The 20,555-nt window shown below is 50.3% G+C and overlaps 1 protein-coding gene and 1 long non-coding RNA gene across 3 annotated transcripts in view; one reads left to right on the top strand and one right to left on the bottom strand.

Annotated features, from left to right (window-relative positions):
• The window catches only part of LOC135912717 (platelet binding protein GspB-like), a 129,428-nt gene that overhangs the window by 3,595 nt on the left and 105,278 nt on the right, over positions 1–20,555 (bottom strand). For both annotated transcript variants that reach the window (XM_065445236.2, XM_070524721.1), the window contains 4 exons: positions 18,937–19,473; positions 5,294–10,257; positions 4,368–4,493; positions 1,763–1,938 (listed from right to left, as the gene is read on the bottom strand). In XM_065445236.2, coding sequence (XP_065301308.1) covers positions 1,763–1,938; positions 4,368–4,493; positions 5,294–10,257; positions 18,937–19,473 — 5,803 coding nt within the window. The remainder of the gene's footprint in view (positions 1–1,762; positions 1,939–4,367; positions 4,494–5,293; positions 10,258–18,936; positions 19,474–20,555) is intronic.
• Positions 1–20,555, top strand: part of LOC139049417 (uncharacterized) — a 110,330-nt gene that overhangs the window by 78,166 nt on the left and 11,609 nt on the right. The window lies entirely within an intron of this gene.

Here is a 20,555-nt window from a genome sequence, read left to right as displayed (position 1 = left end):
GTCGTCGACGTCGGCTCAGGCGTGCGGCGCTTGCTCAGGCGCACATTTCGTTCTCGCGCCGAACGCTGCGTTGCTCGACGCTCACCGCGTCCGATGCGGGGCGCGTAGTCGCTGCGCCGTAGCAAAGCCACCTAGAAACAGTCTCTGTAGCACGCCGCAACCTTCGCTTCTCATTCCAACGAGCAGCTCTGCCTCCAGGAGGCATCTCACCTCGTGAGTGTCTAGCAGAGGCAAGCGCAGCTGCTTATATACCGCCGCGACGCCGCGAGCGACGACGCGAGTTGGAGCCCCGTTTCTCCTCTGTCGTGACGTTATGGTGTCACGTGGTCAGCCTTGAAGGCGACGGCGCGAGTTGGAGCCCCGTTTCTCCTCTGTCGTGACGTCACGGTGCCACGTGGTATTGAAGGCGACACCGCCGCGCCTGAGGAGCTGGGTTGAGCTCTAGTAATATGCTTCGCATAAAATTAACTTTGTGTTGAATCAATAAGAAGAAGAGACTTGAAAGTGTAATAAACAATAACTTGTCGCCGGAGAGAAGTTTCCTTGGCTTGATTGTCAGTTAGCTCTATGTGCTTGTTAATGTTATAAAAAACTGGAGGACGCTTAAGCTTCGCCTTCAAGAGTCGACCCGCCAAGGGATGTAAGACAATGGGCTACGGCGCAGCGACTACGCGCGCCGCATCGGACGCGGTGAGCGTCGAGCAACGCAGCGTTCGGCGCGGCAACGAAATGTGCGCCTGAGCAAGCGACGCACGCCTGAGCCTTAGAAACAGCTCGTTTCTAAGGCAACACAGCATTCACTAGAGGCGCGTTTGTACCGCTTTGAAGCATCGAACTCGTGGCTCAGTGGTAGCGCCTCCGTCTCACACTCCGGAGACCCTGGTTCGATTCCCACCCAGCCCATCTTGCAAGTTGTTTTTTATTCATGAAGTGCCTGCTGGGATTTATCGCTCACGGCCAACGCCGCTGACGCCGACACCGACGCCGACGACACTGGCTTTTCTGCGACACGAGCTCCTTAACGCTGTCGCGTTAAAATCCAGCCCCTCAGTTTCCCTAATTCTCGCGCATTGCATAGTGAGGTTCTCGAATCTTGTAGCCTCGGTGCGTTGGGGTAGCCTACATGCCCAGTTCGTGAGCTGTCTCCCTCATGCCCTACGTCAAGCCTGCGGTTGAAAGAACGTTGGGTATCCGCCACCATGACCTTGAGCGGCACGTCTTTATACTGCTGGGGCGGAGTTTAAGTGCAAATGCACAAGTATCGTTTCTGTGAGTTCTGTAGGTTTTCAAGGTTGTTGTAGGTGACGCAGACTCATAAGCTATTCGGTCGGTTTTCTTCGCCTGCGCCTCCGATATCCTCTCTGTGTTGAGCCAATTTGAACATAATTTTGAAGTTTAGTTCGTGTTCACATAGTTTAGTGTCGTCCGTAAAAAATGTTTGCCGCTTAAAAAGAGGCGTAAGGAAGTACCTACTGCGGGGCACCTATGCTATAAGAGGAGGGAGGGGTAGAGAAAAAGGGTGATTTGTTGTATGTTTTAAATATTTGGCGACACAAAGGGCAGCTGTCAGCAATAAGCCATAGGAACCTAATGTGTTGTCCGTACCAACGACTGAAAGTTTTGATGATATGACGGCAACCAATGCATCCACCCTATCACGGCAGACCGCCGAACCCCTCACAGTGGAACCGCACTTTCCGAATTTCTAAAAAAGCGCCGAAAATTTCGCTTCGATCATTAGAAGGGCCGCGTACGCGCCTACCTTGTTCGAGGGTTGCTCGAAGCGTGGGTAGCCGGTGAGGCGCAGCTCTCCTTCGACCCTGGCGAGCAGCTCCCGGTGCAGCCGCTCCAGTTCCAGCCTCCAGCGGGCGCTCTCTTCCTCCAGCTTGGGCGTGATCTTCTTTTCCTCGGCGTAGCGGCGGCGCCACATGTCGCGTGCTGCGACACAGACATTTAAATTAAATTATTGGGTTTTACGTGCCAAAACCACTTTCTGATTATGAGGCACGCCGTAGTGGAGGACTCCGGAAATTTCGACTACCTGGGGTTCTTTAACGTGCACCTAAATCTAAGCACACGGGTGTTTTCGCATTTCGCCCCCCATCGAAATGCGGCCGCCGTGGCCGGGATTCGATCCCGCGACCTCGTGCTCAGCAGCCTAACGCCGTAGCCACTGAGCAACCACGGCGGGTCGACACAGACATGTCTCTCCTTTGGTAAAACTGGAGCGATTCTTCCCTTTTTTTTCCGGTGGTTTACACTTCTCCTCCATATATATAAGTTTTGAATTTCTTTTTTTTTAGAATTTCAGGTTGAGCTAGGTAAACAATATTGTAGTTTGTGTCGGCGACTCCTGAGATCTCATTCGGCGGAAAAAGCGCTGTTTCATCTAGCCGACGTGCGTCCGCAGCGCGAAAGACGAGGACTGAAGGAAGAGCACAGCGCCCGTGTTGTGTTCTTCCTTCAGTCCTCGTCTTTTGCGCTCTGCACACATGTCGATATTGAATCACCAACTCGCCCAAGCTTGCACCTTTTCATCTTGCCACTTGCTTTTATTTAATGTTCATTTTAAGGACCTGTGAACAAAGCTTTTATTTATTTATTTATTTATTTATTTATTTATTTATTTATTTATTTATTTATTTATTTGTTTATTTATTTATTTATTTATTTATTTATTTATTTATTTATTTATTTATTTATTTATTTTACAATACTGCTAACTCCAGAGGGAGTCGTTGCAGAGTGGCTAGCGGGCGATGATTGGATCACGACAAGTCTCACAAACAGTAACGAAAATGAAATAGATATAATCGTTGGTTTGGTTATAATCTTGGCTTCATTGCTGTCGTAAATGCTCTGAAAACTTGGAAGCCACATTCTCGGAAACGAAGGCAGTGTGACTTGTACGTAAAACCTGTTTTACATGTACATGATGAAAATTATATACAAATACAAATACAAATACAAATACCTTTATTTCAACATCAGGGATGTTAGGGGTGCACCCAAAAAGCCTATGACTGGCTTGACAGAGGGGCGCACCCCCGTACATAAAAACCGGCAGCAACAGAACATGGACAGAACAATAGTAATAAAAAAAGACTACAGTGCATAGGTAAACATCATATTCAATAAATATTAGTGAACATCTTCTTGAAATAACAAATAAATAAATGAAGGCGGCAGAATTAACACGATACGCTCAGGAACACTAAGAATGCAAAATGAAGAATAACAATAAGAGAAGAAAAAAAGAGGAAGGAGGTGCGTAGTAAAAAACACCCGTATCGTAAGGTTTTCAGTGCTCATTGCGCCGATTAAGAAGAGTTGGTATTATATGTTGGAGCATTTGACGACCGTAATTAGTACGAAAGGATGGCACATGCCAGACGTCGTTGTTACGTGTTGTGTAGTAATTAGCTTTGGGCCGTAAGTTAGCTGTGTCATCAAAGAATGTGTCATGATTTTTCCGTTTTCTTTGATATTGACACGTGTACCTGCTTATCTGTCTCCTGCGACCGCTTTTCACCGGCTAATAAATGTTAAACGTTATCGTTCGGTGCAGGACACGCCTTAGTGTATTGCAAGTTTCTCGAATGTTATAGATTGTTCTATCCGTTGTATCTTGTCACAGAAGCTTGTGTATTCTGACTATACGCGCGACGCTAATTGTGCAGTACTTTCTGGAAGGCACGCGAGCCCAAGCAATTACGCTGGAACCTTCGAAGAGTCACGTATAAAAGCCGTCGGCTTGACCCGCTGATCAAATGTTCGACTATCGCCAATTGTGCTCGCCGCTATCGTTGTGCTTGACTGCTGCATGTTTTTTTGTTTTTTTTTTTTCTGGGCACAACAGGTTCGCCAAATAAAAAGTTACTTTCGGGATTCACAATCTTCTCTAGTTTTTCTCACCGTCGCTACAACGTGACAATATGTTTTATCGCCTTTTTTTTTCATCCTCATCTGCATTCATTACTTATTTAGGGCCTTAAGGCGGAGAATGTTACTTTTTAATGGTCATTGACCTAGTTGGTTGCTGACAGCAGCTACGTTGTTCAGTGTATTCTTCAGAATAGAGTTTCATTGCAGAGAGTATCTTAGAGTGCCATGAACTCACAGGTCCTCAAAGGATGGATATTTTCCTCTTCATAATATTGGATCCACAGTTATCTCAGTCTTACTTGTATCAAGGGCCTTCGATATCACTGTGTGGATACAAATTAACATAAAGTTGCTTGAAACTGCTTCAAGCAGGTCTCTAATATATCTATTCCCATGAGCTATTCCTACCGCATACTGTTTCTTGCGCCAATGAGCAAAAGTTATCTTCAGTTAGTAGGCATTAAAGGCGCTGCTTTTGTCACCTTGGTCCCGTGTAGACGTAGCCTTGCTTTGGAGGAACTTTGCGCGTCGCAGAAGGTCTTCCCTCTTGGCTTCGCATGCGAGTCGTTCCTCTCGAAGTGTGTCCAGCTTTTTCTGTAGCCTCGCGACTGCGAAGAGCGGAGTGCAAGCGATAAATAGCAAAAGCAATGAAGCATTGCCTATCTGCAACCTCATTACTACCATAGCGTAGACGTTACTGACACTACAGCTTCCACCATATTTTTCTGAAAAAGATAACTTGAGATAGCCCATCTGAAAAGCTGGAAATACCGTAGGGTGAATGAGGCGAAAAGGAAGCGTTAAGCCAAAAACTTCTGCAAAATTTCCCTACTTGACCAACATTAGATCAAACACTGAGCCATATTGAAATGCTCGGGAAAGACAACAGATATTTTCACGGTGCGACCGATAGTTTTCGAAGGGAAATGTTGACGCGCCTTTTCTGGCGTTCTAACTCGAAATCTTCAACGTGGTTTTATGTTTGGCATGTCGCTATGCAATATTTCGAAAAATGGACTTTGCCTAATAAAGCAGTTGCTCTTTGGCGTTCAAAATCTTGCTTTAATAACTTATCTTCCTCCACAAATTTATTACAGTTAGTCTTAATAAACCTAATGCCACATCAAAGTTATGTGATCACCTACATTACTGTCTGCTATGGCAACGAGTGGGAATACTTTACAAACACTTCTGGCGGGCGTGTATAAGCTTTGCGAAATAGGTTGTTAAAGAAACGCATTTTTCATGGCATGCACGCTTGCGTGCACAATGAAAGACACACAGAGAGAGAGACACACAATAAGGAAGACAAAGTGAGAAAGAGACAGGCAAGAGAGAGTGATAAAGAGCGAGGGAGTGGTGACCTGAACGAAGGTGTGCGAGCAGCGCTTCCAAGGGGCTCTCTTACTCTCAACGAGTCCTTGTTCCTCCATGTTTACACTGCGGCTATGCCTGCCGAGCAGCCTGCTGGCATTGTCCGGATGCTGCTCTGGCGTCGTCAGCGCAGTTCTCGACGCAGCCACGGACGCCTGGTGGATGTGCTCGCCGTCGGAGCGGATCCTCCGCACGCCTCCGGTCCCGGCAATCACGGGATGTTCCTTCGCGTTTCGTTTCGTCGTCGTCGGAGGCTTGAACCTCGACGGCAGCACGCTGACGCCCTTCGGAGCCCTGATTTTCGGCGCTTTCGCAGCTTCCGCGTTCCTCGAAGCCTTGGGTTTTGGGCCCCGGATCTGCGGCGTGTGCGTGACGGGTAGCGGTACTTCGGTGACGGTACCGCGGCTCCCACGGCCGCTGCTTGAAGAAGTCGCGGCGTCGACTGCGCCGTCGCCTTCTCCGTTCTCTTCCCGGTCTTGCGGAGAGCCCCTCGTCGCGGGCGGCTCGTCCGCTAGGATGCCTTCGTCGAGGTTCTCGCCCTCCCGGAGGAGGTCCTTGGGCGACGCCAACTCGGCCCTGCTCGTGGCGGGCGAGGGAGTGCTGGTGTACGTACCATCGGCGAACGCGCTGTCCTCCTCGGTACGCGACGTGTCTGCGTCAGTGGTTGGCGAAGCGCGGTCCGTAGTAGCAGTGGGCACGTCCGTTTCCGTTTCCTCGGCATGTAACTTTGGATCTGCGGATTTGACGGCGTCTTCGGCATTGGCGTCGGGTTCATTAGTATCACTCGTACTGTGGCGAAGCTCTTTTGCGTTCGCCGGTACTTCTTGTACGTCATCGGCATCAGATTTCTCAGCTCGTTCCGTACTTGCGTCACTGTCTGTGGCCTTTGCGGTCTCCCCTAATTCAGCATTCGCCTCAGAGATGCCAGCTCCCTCTGTATCACCGCTCGTACGAGCTGTTTCTGCAGCTGTTTCTTGGTCGACGTTCGCTTCGACGTTATCGACTGACTCCCGGGTGTCGGCGTCTTCAGCTTTTTCACCAACCATGTTCGGTGCCTCGGCTTCGGTCTGACTTACCTGCTGCTCCTGTTCGGGCACTTCTGTTCTCTCTATTTCTTGACCCTCTACAAGCGGGTGTTGCCTAAGCGAATCACTGTGGTCTTCGTTATCAACGCTTTCGCCCTCAAGGTGTGTGTCACCTTGTCCCTCTTCGTTGCATTTTTCTTTGCCGGCAGCGAGGATTGGTTCCGCGTTACCTTCTTCGGGCTCAACGATCGTCGCTGAATCTGGAGAGGCAGCGTCCTCGCTGCGACGATTGTGTTTCTCTTGCTCCTCCGCCTCGTGCTGTGTGGCCAACGCCTCTTGTGTAGTCCCTGCAGGGTGCAAGGTTTCCGAGGCCGTTGCTTCGTGATTGTTCGGCGTATCGGATGCACCATCCGTCTGTCCTTCGTTGCCGTCATGGATCGGTTCGCGCGCAACGTCCTCTTGTGCGTTATCTCGACTTACGCCTTCTTCAGAAGTGCCTCCTCTCGTGCTAGGTGTCATGTCTTCTTCGTTAAGCTTTTCATTCTTGTTGTCGTTATGTGCTGGGTCTCGAGAGCGGATATCGGCGCTAGTATTTGTCATCTGTACTTCATCTCTCGGCACGACGTCCGGCTCAGCTGCATCTGGCTCAGTACTGCTCTCTTTCTCATCTTTTTCCTTTGTTGTGGTAGATAAGTTTCCGTCTTGAGTTTTATCACTGTTGTCAGCTTCATCATTTTCTAAGCTTTTCTCGTTTGGCATTGGGTCTGCCTTCGTTTCTGTGTGTGTGTCTTCGTATTTCCCATCATTCACGTCTCCAAGAGGTGGTGACGTCTCGGCTGCAGGTCCACTCGCGTAATTTTCGACGTGGTTCGTTTTTTTGTTGTTTTCGCTAAAAGCCGTGGGTTCGATTGTTGTACCCTCGTGAGTGATAGAGTAGTTCGCTTCTTCATCGTTTACAGCATCTGGCGATGCTTCAACTTCGCTTGCAGAAACCTCGCTTGCTTTCGCATTTTCGTTGTTTTCGTTCGAAATCGTAACATATTCGCTCGGTACTGCATTAAGCACCGATTCTTCATTCTGTTCATTTTGATCAGCTTCTGGAAGACCGTTGACATTCTCCTCGATTTCTTGATCAGCTTCCTCGGCCCTCGCTTTCTCGTCAATGTCCAAAGTGTCAGCGACAGTGTCAGTGGCGGCATTAGTGATATCATTCGCCTCACGAGCCGCTTCTTCTGATTCTACCGCAGCATCACTATTTTCATTGTTAACTTCTTCAATTGATACGCCTTTCATAGCATTGCCATATTCATATTTTGCTTCTGGAGTGCTCGCGCGGTTTTCTCCATCTTCGACATATGCGTGTTCACCAGTTGGCCTTGAAGCGTCATCGGCCGAAAGCTCGTTGTGGCTTTTATCGCCCTGAGAATAAGTTGTCTCAGCTGCTACAGCTGTTCCTGGTCGAGTACCAACTGCGGACACGTTTCTCTCTGTGTCGAGTTCCAGCCGTCCCTCTGCTGCATCGTCTACTTTTGTAACGTCGCCGTCTTGATTCTCAACATGGCTATGGGCATTGTCAAGGACGTCCTGTGGTTCCTCGGGTTTCTTGTCTACGACCATTGCCTCGGAAGCCTCAGCATGGCTGGCGTCGTCGTTGCTGTTTCCATCTAAGCCCTTACTGCCTTCCTCTAGAATGCGTCCCCTTGCTTCACGAGAAGCTTCGAATTCCTTCGCGTTATTTTGATCACCTACCAATGTCTTGACTTCATCGTTTGTGACAGCACTCTTGTCGTCATTTGTTTCATTGGTCTCAATTTCTTGCACTTTGTGAATGGATTTGTGCGAATCATCCCCTTCTAATTCTTTTGTTCCCTCTGTGTCATTCGAACTGGGGGCAGTATCCTTTTGGTTGTCACTTTCCTCGGGCCTTCCTAGTTCGTCGTGGATATCGCGTAAGTCGCCTGGTTCGGCAACTGGCCTTAAATCTATGTCTTCTGGATTGGTATCTGTGGTGTTTACATGACCTTCCGTTTTGTCAAACTTATCAGGTGCTGCTGGAACACTCCTCTGGCCTTCGTCACCTTCTGCTTGTTTCTGGTCAGGTGTGCCTGTTAATTGTTCGACTTCATTTGGTTCAACTCCGTGTTCATGTTCCTCGGCTACCTCTGGCTTATGCGCCGCGTTCCGGCCCAACATGTCATCACCTGCTTCCCCACCGGCGGCACTTTCTTCGCTAGATTTTATCCTGCCTGCGTCTTCTGGCGTCACTGGCTGCACCGCATCGCTGCCGAGTTCATTCCGTTCTGCACTTTCAATTTTCTCCCTCAGTTCAGGCGCATTAGCCGAGCTTAGTAACTCCGCCACGGAAGGCTTGATTTCGTCGCCATCTACGTGGCTATCCAAATCACGGTCTGAAACTTCGCTCGGATCGAAAGCGCGCTCAACTCCATTTTCGTCAACAGAACCTTCATCGTCCGCAGAAATATTCCCGTCAATGCCGTTCCCAGCGTCATCGATGTCTCGTTTATTTTCTAATCTGTCTAGTTCAATATCAGACCGTTCACGTTCGGCTCCGCCGTTGTCTTCTAACGACGGATTGTCTTGACTAAACCCTGCGCTATCGGCTAGGCTACTCGCGTCCGCGTCCGTGGTGTCCGCGCCCTTGTCGGCCCTCACGTGTCCACTGTCGCCTAGCAAGCTGCCGCGAGTGTCACTCTTGCTCAACGACTTGTGACTCCTGGACCGGCGCCGTACGCCACTGCCACCGCCTCCGCCCTTGGACGAGGACCCACGTTCCTTCACGGCCTTCCCGGAAGCTCCGGCCCCTCCCCCTGTCTGCGTTCCCGCCTCGCCCAGTTCAGTCACGTACACTTCAACGTCGAAGGTCCGTTCTCTCTTCGGCTTCTTTGCCGCCGCCGCTGCGGCGGCGTCGCTCTTTCTGTAGCTCTCGACCACCGTGCGCGCCGTGTCGACGTTGTTCACCGCCTTCCTGGACGCCCTCCTGGACGCGTCGCGTTCGCCGCCGTCGTCTCGAATCCTGTCGCCGCCTCGCCTCACGTATTCCCTGATCTCCGACACCTCGGCTTCGGCGTCGGCCGTTCCGGCCTCAGCCGCAGGCCTGCCTGGAACCAGCCGCACTTTGGCGACTTGGACCGTGACTCCCGAAGACTGGCCCCGGGACTGCTTCCGGCTCCGTACACCGGCTACTTTTTCGGGAACGCTCATCGCGGTCTGCGACGCCGCCTTCGCACCACCGGCTACCGCCGGTTTTCTGCTTGGACCACCTCTAGTCGCCGCTGGCGCCCGCGTGTACTGCTGCTGCTGCTGCTTTTGTTGCTGCTTCTGGAGTTGGGGTTGTCCTACGCTGCTGGGGTACTTACTCCTTCGGGATGCTCGGTCGCCACCACCAGTTGCCTTCCACGTGCGCTGGCTCGACGGCGCGGCGATGACGTCGCCTACCTTACCTACGGGCGCGTCTGAAGTCGCCTGCGCGACCGCACTCTCCTCGTTCTCTTCTTCCTCGGTCACTTCCAAACGGTAGGGACCTTCCTCGCGGAAGTAGTCACGCGACTCGCCTACCGGTTCCGCCTCCTCGCGCCCGCCGTACCCGTCCTCAACCTTAGCCTCCTCCTCCTCCTCGCGATCCCTCTCGGCTTCGGACGCGGCCTTAGTGACTTCTTCTCTCGAACGCGACGCCTCAACGCGGTCCCCCGCGCGCGGTTCCTGATCCGAGGACGTTCCCTCCGCGCTGCTGCTGCCGCGGTCCCGCGCAGCTTCCGCCGCGTCTACTTCCGCTTTCGCCTCAGCGTCAGCTTCCGGTTTGGTGTCGGCTTCCTGCTCCTCGCGGTCTGCGGAAACGGCTGTGCTCGAGCGGCGCGATTCGGCTTCGCGACTGGGCCTCCTCCGAGGTCGTCGCTCGCTCTCCCCTTCGAAATCTTGCGAGAGTGCCTCTTCGCTCTGTGCTCGTGTTTTCAATCTGCAAAAGAAAACAAGAAGAGAACAAGTCACGGTCGAAACGTATTGGTGGGGCTTCTTCGTTTGCCATGGCTTGCGAACGATTCCGGAAGACACACAAGGGAAATCGAGGAGACATAAGTACGGTCGCGAGGTGCCTCGCGATCGTCTTGTTGTCCCCTTGCTTGTCCGTCGTGTTCTCTGGCGCTGCTCGCAAGACACGCCACGCATTGACTCATATTAGTACCGCGAGATTAAAACTTATTGACACTTTACTGCAGCTGATATCTACGTAATGCGAAGCAATTAGGGTTTGGTTGAGAATGGTTCTGATGAATCGTAACTGTTTTGCAGCTCCCGGGTAATATTTTTCTAGCGTAATTCACCACGTGCAGCACTTTAACATATTCAGCACGTGGTGAAGTGTTTTGTTGTTGTAATACAAAGGGACCGAAGTTGGCGTCACAAAAGTTCATCGAAGCGAAACAGATTGGCCTAGATTTGTATACTGCATTAGATAAGGATCACCTAAGGAAAACTACCAGATGCTGGCCGGGTACCCATTACAGAAACCTAGGTAGAACTCGTCAAAAACGCCTTATATATAAAGTCTTTCTTTTTTTCTTGTGATGTATGCGCCTCGACTGCAATCTGCTGCAGTGGCTTTGAAAAAAGTGGCCTATGCAGCCACTAGACTTTGTTTCGCAATGAGTACAGGCTACAGCTAGTGTGAACGAGTCATAAGCGTGAATGCTCCACGAATAAATGTGCGCCTATGGCGCCCTGTTCCTCCACGTCAAAGCGTCCTGTTTTCGCACTCAAACACAGTCTCTAGACTAACCGCAAGCACCCGAGCACGCCTCGTAACTCGCATCACAATGCAACACGATTGCGAAACGGATTACAGAGTTTACGTATATTTAGAGCCACTGACTACTCGCGACCACTGCACCTTCGTCAAGGCTTACGCACGATCAGATCGTGGTAAAGGCACTGAACGCCTTTTGGGAATGCATGCTATGTTGCTCTTTAATGATCAGAATGCGTGCAAGGTATACAGTGAGTTATTTATTATGAAACTAAGGGAACGAAAATAACAAGATGCATAGGAATTGGCATATTCATGCTCTTGAGGCGCAAAATTCTTAGGGCGTATCATAGAAAGACGTAGCTTTCTGTTACTTACGAATGCCATAACGCAACAAAAAACATCGAAAGACAACAAGCGGTCTTATATGAAACTTCAATATGTTTTAGCTGTCGTTAAAAAAATGCACATCAACTTAGCTGGACCACATGAACAGACACGTTGACGTGCTCAGTGGTCGACACAATATGCAAGATATCAACCCCCGTATGGGCAAGGAGACCATTTTGGCTTAATCCGTGAGAATGAATGACGTCAAGTAAAATTTTGCATTCAGCTTTCCTTAGGCCGCCTTCGAGTGTGCCCTCCACCAGTTAATTCCTAGGTGAGTAATGTAACCCGCAGGAATCATAGGTGAGCCAGGAAATCTGTTACATACAAAGGTGGACGATTCGTTTAGGCATTTAATGAATGTGTCTTGTGAGTCTGGCCGATGGTAAGACACCCCAACGGCATGAGTTAGACAAGAAATCTGAAGCAAGACCCACAAAATTTCAATACAGAAACCCGTGTCATGTAGGTGCACTTGGAATACTTTTACTGCACTTATAACACCTCCTCCTCGTGTTTCGAGTTTTTCGAAACAAAATGAAGCTTTCAGTAAAGGACAGTTCATTGACGGACCTTATGATATGAGGAGAGCAGGACACGAGAAACGCATGAAGGTGATCCTGTTTTCTCTAAAGATCTGTAAAATTTGCCACAATAATAGACAGTTTTTTTGTCTTCAGCTGCGTTGACACGTCAGTTGCCATTCGCAGGAGCCTCGTGTCTAGGGATGGGGACCACTTCTTGCTTGAAGGGTCGACGGTGAAAATTTCGCTACCAATTACAAAGTTATAAAACTGCAGCTTATATTTCTTGTTCTGCTGTCCCTTCGCGTGCGCGAAATGATGGAGTGTTTTCTTGATTAGTTGCCTTCGCGGTGGAAAAGTTTTCTCGACCCAGATTTAAGGGGTTACCAGGTCTTTTAGTTTGAAAGCGCTTTTCAGGATACTGTTTTTTATCTTTGAAGAGCACAAATTTAACCGCAACAGGCCGAGAAGGATCGAGTTAGTGTTGACTGACTCATCGGGCTCGCTCTATTTTACCTGGTTTACTACCCAGGCTTGTCGTCATCAATTCGGAAAAAGGTTTTTCCCTGTCGCTCCACTTTTCTGCAGCTTGTTGAGGAGTATACCCTTGAACACGAGATTATTTCGCCTCGTTCGACTATTCGGGTCATCCAATACGAGGCTTGCTTGTTGTGTCTGTTTCTGTGTGATGCACTTCAACTGCACTTGAGCGTTATAAGCTGGGAATTTCGTCTGTCGCCTTGAATTCACACGTTGCTTTCGTCCATTTGCTCGCGTCCTGTCTCCTCTCTGCTGCTCGGTGCATGCTTGCCTTCTCACGCTTTACGTAAATACGAACTGACAGATTGCGAAGAATTGCGTCGGACGTCCCAAGAGAACCCCCGCCCGCTGTCTGCTCTTCTCTTTCACTGGGACGGACGGCAGCGCTCATGAATAGCCTTGAGACAACCGCGAAGAGTACAGCGCCGGGGAAAGAGGCCATTGACAGTTTACGAAGTCTCCCTGGAGAGACAACCTTCTTTTGCAATTCAACGCAGCCTCTTTGAGTCCAGGTCTTGTGCAATGCGCCGCTATCTCAGAGCCCGTACTGCACCGTGTCTTGAAAACGAGGGAGAAACGAAAACAAATAAACATGTACACGGCAGGGGGCCGTGGGCCGGCACGGTCGCGTACTTGTTTAGTCTAGGCTTTGTGATAACAAGACACTTCTTGCTCGTCTTATGCATTCCTTCCTTCAGTGCGTTTTCATGGTTTAGCTGTTGTGGAAATCGGGAATGATATGTTACTACCACTCGTCACGCTAGCTTCATGGCAACTTCGAGGTCAGTGCTTCCAATGCTCATATCCATAACAAGGGCTGCTTACGGCCTGTTCAGGTCGGCATCACAATAGTGCTGGTTTATTTTTGTCTTCACTGATATCGTTTCTATTCTTTTCAGACATAGTATAAACACAGAAATGCAAAGAAAACAGAGAAACTATTTTGAGGGGCATTCATTGTTTGCCCAGGAATGTACCAATATTGCGAAGTAGTAAACACACAACCTTATATTAAAGGAAATTTTTCGTCTCCTGGTGCGACTGTGTCATGCCTGTTCATTAACCGCTCTAAAACGAGCGCAAATGCATAAGAGCAGGACAGGAGCAAGAAAGAGAAAAGCAGAGCCGTGTTTGTCTTTCTTGCATACTTGTAGTCCACGCTCTTCAGATTTTACCTCATGAACTAACAGCTTGGATCTTCAGCCCTTCTGGACTTCATGTAGGGCCGCATCTTTGTTATACCTCAGTCGTGTCCGACGCGAAAATAATTCCCTTATATCCGGTGTTACAACCACATATTAGTTGCATGGTGATATCGGCGAGAAACATTCTCAATTTACTTCGTTATTTCCAACATATCCGCATTCGTCATACTGATGCTGCAAATATGTGTTTAATACCTGCTCTGTATTATCGAAAAGCTACGACTGTCATCCTTCCATAACTTGCTTCGTGCGTAGGATTTGCTCCTTTCTTGAGCGTGCGTGATCTTTCCTTTCACGTTGCCTCGTGCAAGTAGCGCGTGCTGCAGATAACGGCGATGGTGCCCTTGTGTTTCCTTTGACTGTGTTTGGCGTTTGTTTTTCGTCATAGATATAATAATATAATATATGGGGTTTTACGTGCCAAAACCGCTTTCTGATTATGAGGCACGCCGTAGTTGGGGACTCCGGAAATTTTGACCACCTGGGGTTCTTTAACGTGCACCTAAATCTAAGTACACGGGTGCTTTCGCATTTCGCCCCCATCGAAATGCGGCCGCCGTGGCCGGGATTCGATCCCGCGACCTCGTGCTCAGCAGTCTAACACCATAGCTTTCGTCATAGTCCTGCAGATTTTAACTATCTGGTTAGGTCATTAAGTTCAGCTTTTGTTGTCCCGTAGGACCACAGATTCCCAAGCTCTGAAATTAGGCGCGACTCTCAATGTCTTTTTCCAGTTGCGGCTACTTGCAATGTAGTTGCACTGGTCATTCTGCAGTGTAACTGTGTGCAACACAACAAACTTCGCCATCTAATGAAGATCGAGCGCAGGTCTGGCGTGGTGCATTCAAGAGCGCACGCACGCACACACACACGAACAAAAAACAAACAAACAAACAACCCCAATAGGATTTATAGAAATTATTCGGGAACTGTAAGAGGGATCAAGGGGGCGATGTTAGAAGGAGGTTGAAAGGAACGCGCGAGGCACACAGAGAAAGAGGGGGAACGTTCCGTAAAGCGACAGCAAGGAAGCAGCCAAAATGACGGGAAAAACATGGTTGCCATGGGTTACAAAACAGCTCCACCCTTCGTGGTTCGTTTCTCTCTTTTCTCCTCTTTTGTTTTCTTTTTACATCGCGTCCGATTGGCGTTTGTGTTTTTCGATACCGGGAACCGCGCGGTGACCCAGACGCCGGTCTGCGTGACCCAGCCGGGGTCTCTTTGCTGCTGCCTCTTAGTTCCGCAGCGTTAGCCCGTTCCCGTTTTGTCCTTAGGTTCGGGTGGCCGGACAGCGGAACAAACGAGCTGCTGCTGCTGCAACACACAGAATCAAAGAACGCCGAAGTGGAAAGGGGTACATGTGAAACACTCGAGCAAACAGTCACTTCAAGAGCTCCAGAAAGAGAGAGAGAGAGAGTCTGCCAGCAGCAATGGAACAAGCTGCGGGCGCAACGTGGTATGCCGGTAAAAGGGCTCGTCGGTGCGGAAAGCGCTTTTAGCTCATCGGGAGGCTCGCGTGTTGGTGCTCTTCTTTTCTCTCCCGTTCATTGTCTTGCCTTGTCGGGGCAGTTGTTGCGACCAAGCTTCATTGTGGTTTTCGAGTGCTTGGCATTCCCTCGCAAGCTGGATGTGCTTCTTACGCTGCAAACGCCCAGCTTTCGGGCGTAGGGCGCTCTTTTTTTTTTTCTGTCTGTGCCCCGCGCGAATTCATTGCTCGGCGCGTTTGAAAAACGCGCCTTTGTAGTGCGACGCTGAAAGTTCGCGCTGCTTGCTGCTTGGACTAGAGTTTTTCATCCCGTGTTGATCTTCTGGCGTTACTAGAGTCACCGCACGCGTTGTGGTAGTTACTGCAGAGTGCGCAAACTTTACCAAACTTCTCCGCCGCCTATGTCCTCTGCTTAAGAAGTCATACCATGTGGCAGCTGTCTCGTCAGTATGCAGCGAGCAGCGCTTCAACTTTCTTTAAATTCTTTGTTCAGTAACTACAGCATTTGTTCTGTGAAACAACAAATATTGCCGCTCTTCCTGCATGTAAAAAAATAAGAAAGGTGCCAGAAATGTGAGGCGAGAAATGTGAAAACAAAGAGACATATTCTTTCCGTGCACAGACAGCAGTGTGTGCCCTTAATGTCAATGCACAGTTTTCTTTTTTTTTCGCGTGTACACTGCACAATGCTGCCGTTAATACTCGTTAATGCTCGTTAATACTGCCATGACATCTTTATTCTCTCGGTCTGTTCTGTACACATTCCTGTCCTTTTCGCAACTCACGCACCCGTGTCTGCGCTCATCCATAATACGCTCAACAGTAAAAAAAAAAAGACCAACCCTTCCCCTACCGGAAAATGGGGCTAAGCGAAGCTTGACCTGCGTGCACCTGACCTTCGTCACGGTTAAGTAACCCACAGGTAACGGTGCCGGGTTGCTTCGGCCTCCTGCTCCTTCAGCTCGGTATCTTCTACTCGTTGCTGTCGGATTGCCGGGGCTCGGGCAGCTGTAACGGCTGGGTTGGCGCGCCGACAGCGAGCCCTTTCACGAGCGAGTTCTCGCCTCCGCTCGTCGAAGGCTGCCCGTTCCTTGGGGGAGCGCACAACGCGTGGCCGCCCCATCCGTTTTCCGAGAATGAACTGAACGGGAACGAAGCCGCCCTAGCGCACGCTAAACCCTTTCCTGCCATTTCCCTTCCCGGCGGAAACGAAACGGCTCTGATTGGTTGCGCGCGTGGCGTGAGCGCGAGGTTTTGTAGCGGGAATCCTCGCTAATGACTCACGCTAACCTCATCCTAACCTCATCCTCAACGTAACCTCATCCAACCGCCCTTTCCCGCAGCTGCTCTGTTCCGGGACTAACTTATTTTTTTGCGTGACCACGACAACGCCACTCGTGAGCCAATACAAGCTTCACTTGAAAAATGAACAGCTAGCTGTCTTTGCCGTCGTCCACCCCGACTCTGTCCGCCGTTCTGCACATACATTCACGTCGCCCTCCTCCCAGGTCCAAACGACGCGACGTTTCGCGAGGTCAAGCTGTCGTCATTTATGATGAACGATATCTCGCCTTTCTTGTTAAACCTAAAGGGCACAACAACCTCTACTCGCGATTTGGCTCACTAGGAAGCCTGAAACTAAAAAAAAAAAGACATTCTGGCGAAATACGTGAACCGATATATACCGGCATGTAGTTCGTAGTCTTTGACGTGTTGCAAATACAAGTATCTGCTGGAAACGATAGGACGAAACACTGCAGGACGACGACGCGATAGACCCGAAGCAGGTGGCTGCCGGCCGCGTGAAAGTTACCACGAACAAAGCAATCTATTGAATGCTCCGGCCACCTTGCCGGCCCATTCGTTCCCGAGTGCCACCGCACATGTGGAGAGTCCCGGATGGGAGCGGCTTCGTGTAGGAGGTTGGCCTGCCGAGCCTCGCTGAGTTACGTCATACTCCCTCCTAGCTATTTCTTTCTATTCTCCACGCCATCGTTCCTCTGATAGCCGAACCGCCGTACTTGACGCTCCCGTAGACGCAAGAGCCATAGCTTCATTCTAGAAATTTTCGCTAGAAACTCTACGCCTTTCAGGACAGCGCCATTATCAATGCATTCGCACGCGTACGCCTATACAGCTGAGTGCCTTGAGCTGCGCCGCCTGCGCCTGCACGATTTGCGTGTCGACGCGCAACTGCCGTGGACTGCATTTATTTTTCCTGCGCCGCTTCGTTCTTTAGAGCCCACTGCTTGGGGCGCACGCGTTGCTCATAGGGACACTGAACGACGGTTGAATAGACGCACGCCGAAGTCTCTCAAGCGAAAGGAAGCCCAACGGAAGGCGACAGGTGCTTGGTGCCTTTTCCGATAGTGTTGTTCGCTTCTCTACTGTGCCTCTTTTCTCGACGTCTTGGTCTTTCCTTTTTTTTCTTTTTTCCTTTTTTTTGTTAGGAACGGGAGCGTGAAAGGTCCCAGTTGAATAAGCGTCACCTATTCGGGCACCCAGCGGGCTCGCGTGATCCTTTAATCCTCTTTACTCCGACCGCCCTATGGAACTGCTACGGGGAACGTTCACAGAGCGTGCGAAAAAGAAGTCAGTGAATGGTTATCTTTGGATATCGCAACAAAGGGCAGCGCGCGCAAATGTGTACAAACGCTCGCGAGTATGCCAGTACATTCGCATTCTTTTGTCCTGCCACGTCTTTCTCTAACTATCTGTCTTTCTTTGCGTGCGTGCGTGCGTGCGTGCGTGCGTGCGTGCGTGCGTGCGTGCGTGCCTGCGCGCGCGCATGGGTTTCACGCATTTACCCGTTAATATGTATATTGAGAGAGCTCGACATTGTTTAAATACAAATACTCAAGACGATAAAATCACAGAAGCGGCGGGATTTGCAATAGGTCACTATGTATCAGTTTACCGCTTGTGTGCACGAGCGGCCATATTGCTGAATTCCCCGATTAGACCTTGACTGTATCGATCAAATTCCGACGAGCTTTGCAATGGCTCAATAGCTGGCGCCGTGTTGCGCAAAAACCTGATTAAAATTCCACACGCAGATCATCAAGCAAGCACGGACAGACAGGAGGAATGGTCGATAAAATGCTGTCTCATTGTTGCTCTCATATTGGCCTCCTCCATTGTTGGCAATTGCTTGCAATGTACAAAAACAAACAAATAAACAAATAAATAAATAAGCTTGAACACAAGGGGCACACAAAGATTTGCGACCGAGACACAAAGAAAAACGGGGACATGAAGATCGGGAGGTGCGCAGGTACAGACGCACAGTGTACATTCGCCAGGCAAGCCAATCATACAGTATACATTCGGGTTCATTTGAGAACCGCCAACTCCAGCGAATCATTGATTCTCTTGACGTCGTCACCCCGGTATTCGGTTTCAGACTAGCAATAAACATGCGGCCTATATAGGAAAATATAAGGCTACGCACATGCATTTGAAAGCTACTCAACTCATCATGCTTGCAAGAAACCCGCTCAATCTTTTAAGAAAGTTCTCCAAATTACACGACGTGCCAAGGAGCTCCATTTTAGGACTCCTTAAGAAACTAGTACCGGTGAAGGGCAGAGCAAGCGAACGATCGGATGGGTACGTTAATCATGCTCACTTCCTCCTTCAAAGCGGCAGTACGCAGAAAAAAAAACGAACACATCGTCATGATTCCCAGCCCAGGTGAGCGATACAGAAAGGCCCCGGTCGAAAGGACAAAACCGCACGAACGACTCGCCTTTGGCCCCCACTGTCTTCGTCACCGCGTCTCGGTCCGAACGATCCGCCAGCGAAGCTCAGCTTCCGCGGCTGCTGTTGGAACGTCGGCACCGTTAGCCTGCTGCTCTCCACCACGGGCACGGTGGCCACGCTCCTGCGTCGGGACTCGGTCAGGCTCGGCCTCCTCTGGGGCCCGAGAGACGTGCGAGCCGGGGCACCCGACGTGGGCGACGGCAGCGTCAGCGTGATCGTGCCCGCTCCGTCGCTGCGGCTGCGGCGGTCTCTGACAGACGCCGCCGGCGAGGGTGTCGCTTCGCTGGGCTCGCGCTGTTGATCGCGCTGGGCCGAAGCGTCGTCGACGTCGTTGTCGCTCTGGTCCTTGGACCTGGCGTCGTCGACCTCTTGCGCGGCGAGGTCTTTGGCATCGGCGCCGGTGACCGGCGCCGCCGGGGACGAGGAGGCCACCGAGGGTCTTCTCCGAACCGACGAGGCCGGCGGGGGCGCGTCGCTCAGTTCGGGGCCGTCGGCCTCCCCTACGGTGTGCTCCTCGTGAACCCTGCGCACATGGGGACGAGGTATACGGACGGGAACGCGATAAGTGTGTCTGTGCGCTTCGGAGCGTAGCGGTGTAAGTAGGTGCGTGTCTCGCGGATTGTGATGTCACTAACCGATCGACGAAAGAAGACGTGTGCGCGGGTGTGCGTGTGTTACGTGCGTGTGTGTTACGTGCGTGTGCGTTCGCGTGTGCGTGCGTGTGTGTATGTGTGTGTGCTTGATCGCGTGTGTGCGTGCTTGTCTGTGTGTGTGCCTCTGTACTCGAGCGTGTGTGTGTGTGTGTGTGTGTGTGTGTGTGTGTGTGTGTGTGTGTGTGTGTGTGTGTGTGTGTGTGTGTGTGTGTGTGTGTGTGTGTGTGTGTGTGTGTGTGTGTGTGTGTGTGTGTGTGTGTGTGTGTGTGTGCGTGTGCGCGCGCGCTCGATCGTGTGCCTGTGTACGTTATGAGTACGGCTGAACGAGCAGGTAAGCTTCGCTCTGCAGCCTACACGAAGTTGAAAGCAAACATTTTTGGGCGCCAGAACGTAGTGGTACGAGGGGTGGCACCATTTGATCAAATAAATGTTTTCATTAAAAGGCCCGAGGTGACATGTGTGGTATATGTACGACATGGTTCAATGGCACTAAATGTAACAGGTATTTATGGACCTTCTATTTCAAGCTATTGTTTCCGCCTTACCTTGCTATTGCATCTATTTTTCCCAAGATGTTTTAAAGAAACAAAAGAGGCATTCGCACATCGAAGTATTAATTATTCCGCACATTACAAAATATTTTGGGGTGTTTCTTGGTATTTACATGGGTGTATTCCACATTGCACTACAGTAATGCCCAAAAAGAAAATCTTCATCAGCGTTCATCAACGTTGGACAGAGCCTCACTACCCGGACATTTCTATTTTCACCCAACTCCATTCGCAGGGGCCGGTATTTGAAACCGCAGTCACGTAATGGCAGGAGGATTGGCATCAGTAGCTAGAGTAGGGCCAGGTCTTCTTATTGCTGTATGATACACCATATAAGCAGCTCGAAAAAAAAAAACAGGGACACGCCCTAGTGGAACAAAGTAAGCGACAGTAGTGTGTCC

This window comes from Dermacentor albipictus, chromosome 9, assembly GCF_038994185.2.
Source record: "Dermacentor albipictus isolate Rhodes 1998 colony chromosome 9, USDA_Dalb.pri_finalv2, whole genome shotgun sequence".
Lineage (NCBI taxonomy): Eukaryota > Metazoa > Arthropoda > Arachnida > Ixodida > Ixodidae > Dermacentor > Dermacentor albipictus.
This window is presented reverse-complemented; position numbering and strand designations above follow the sequence as displayed.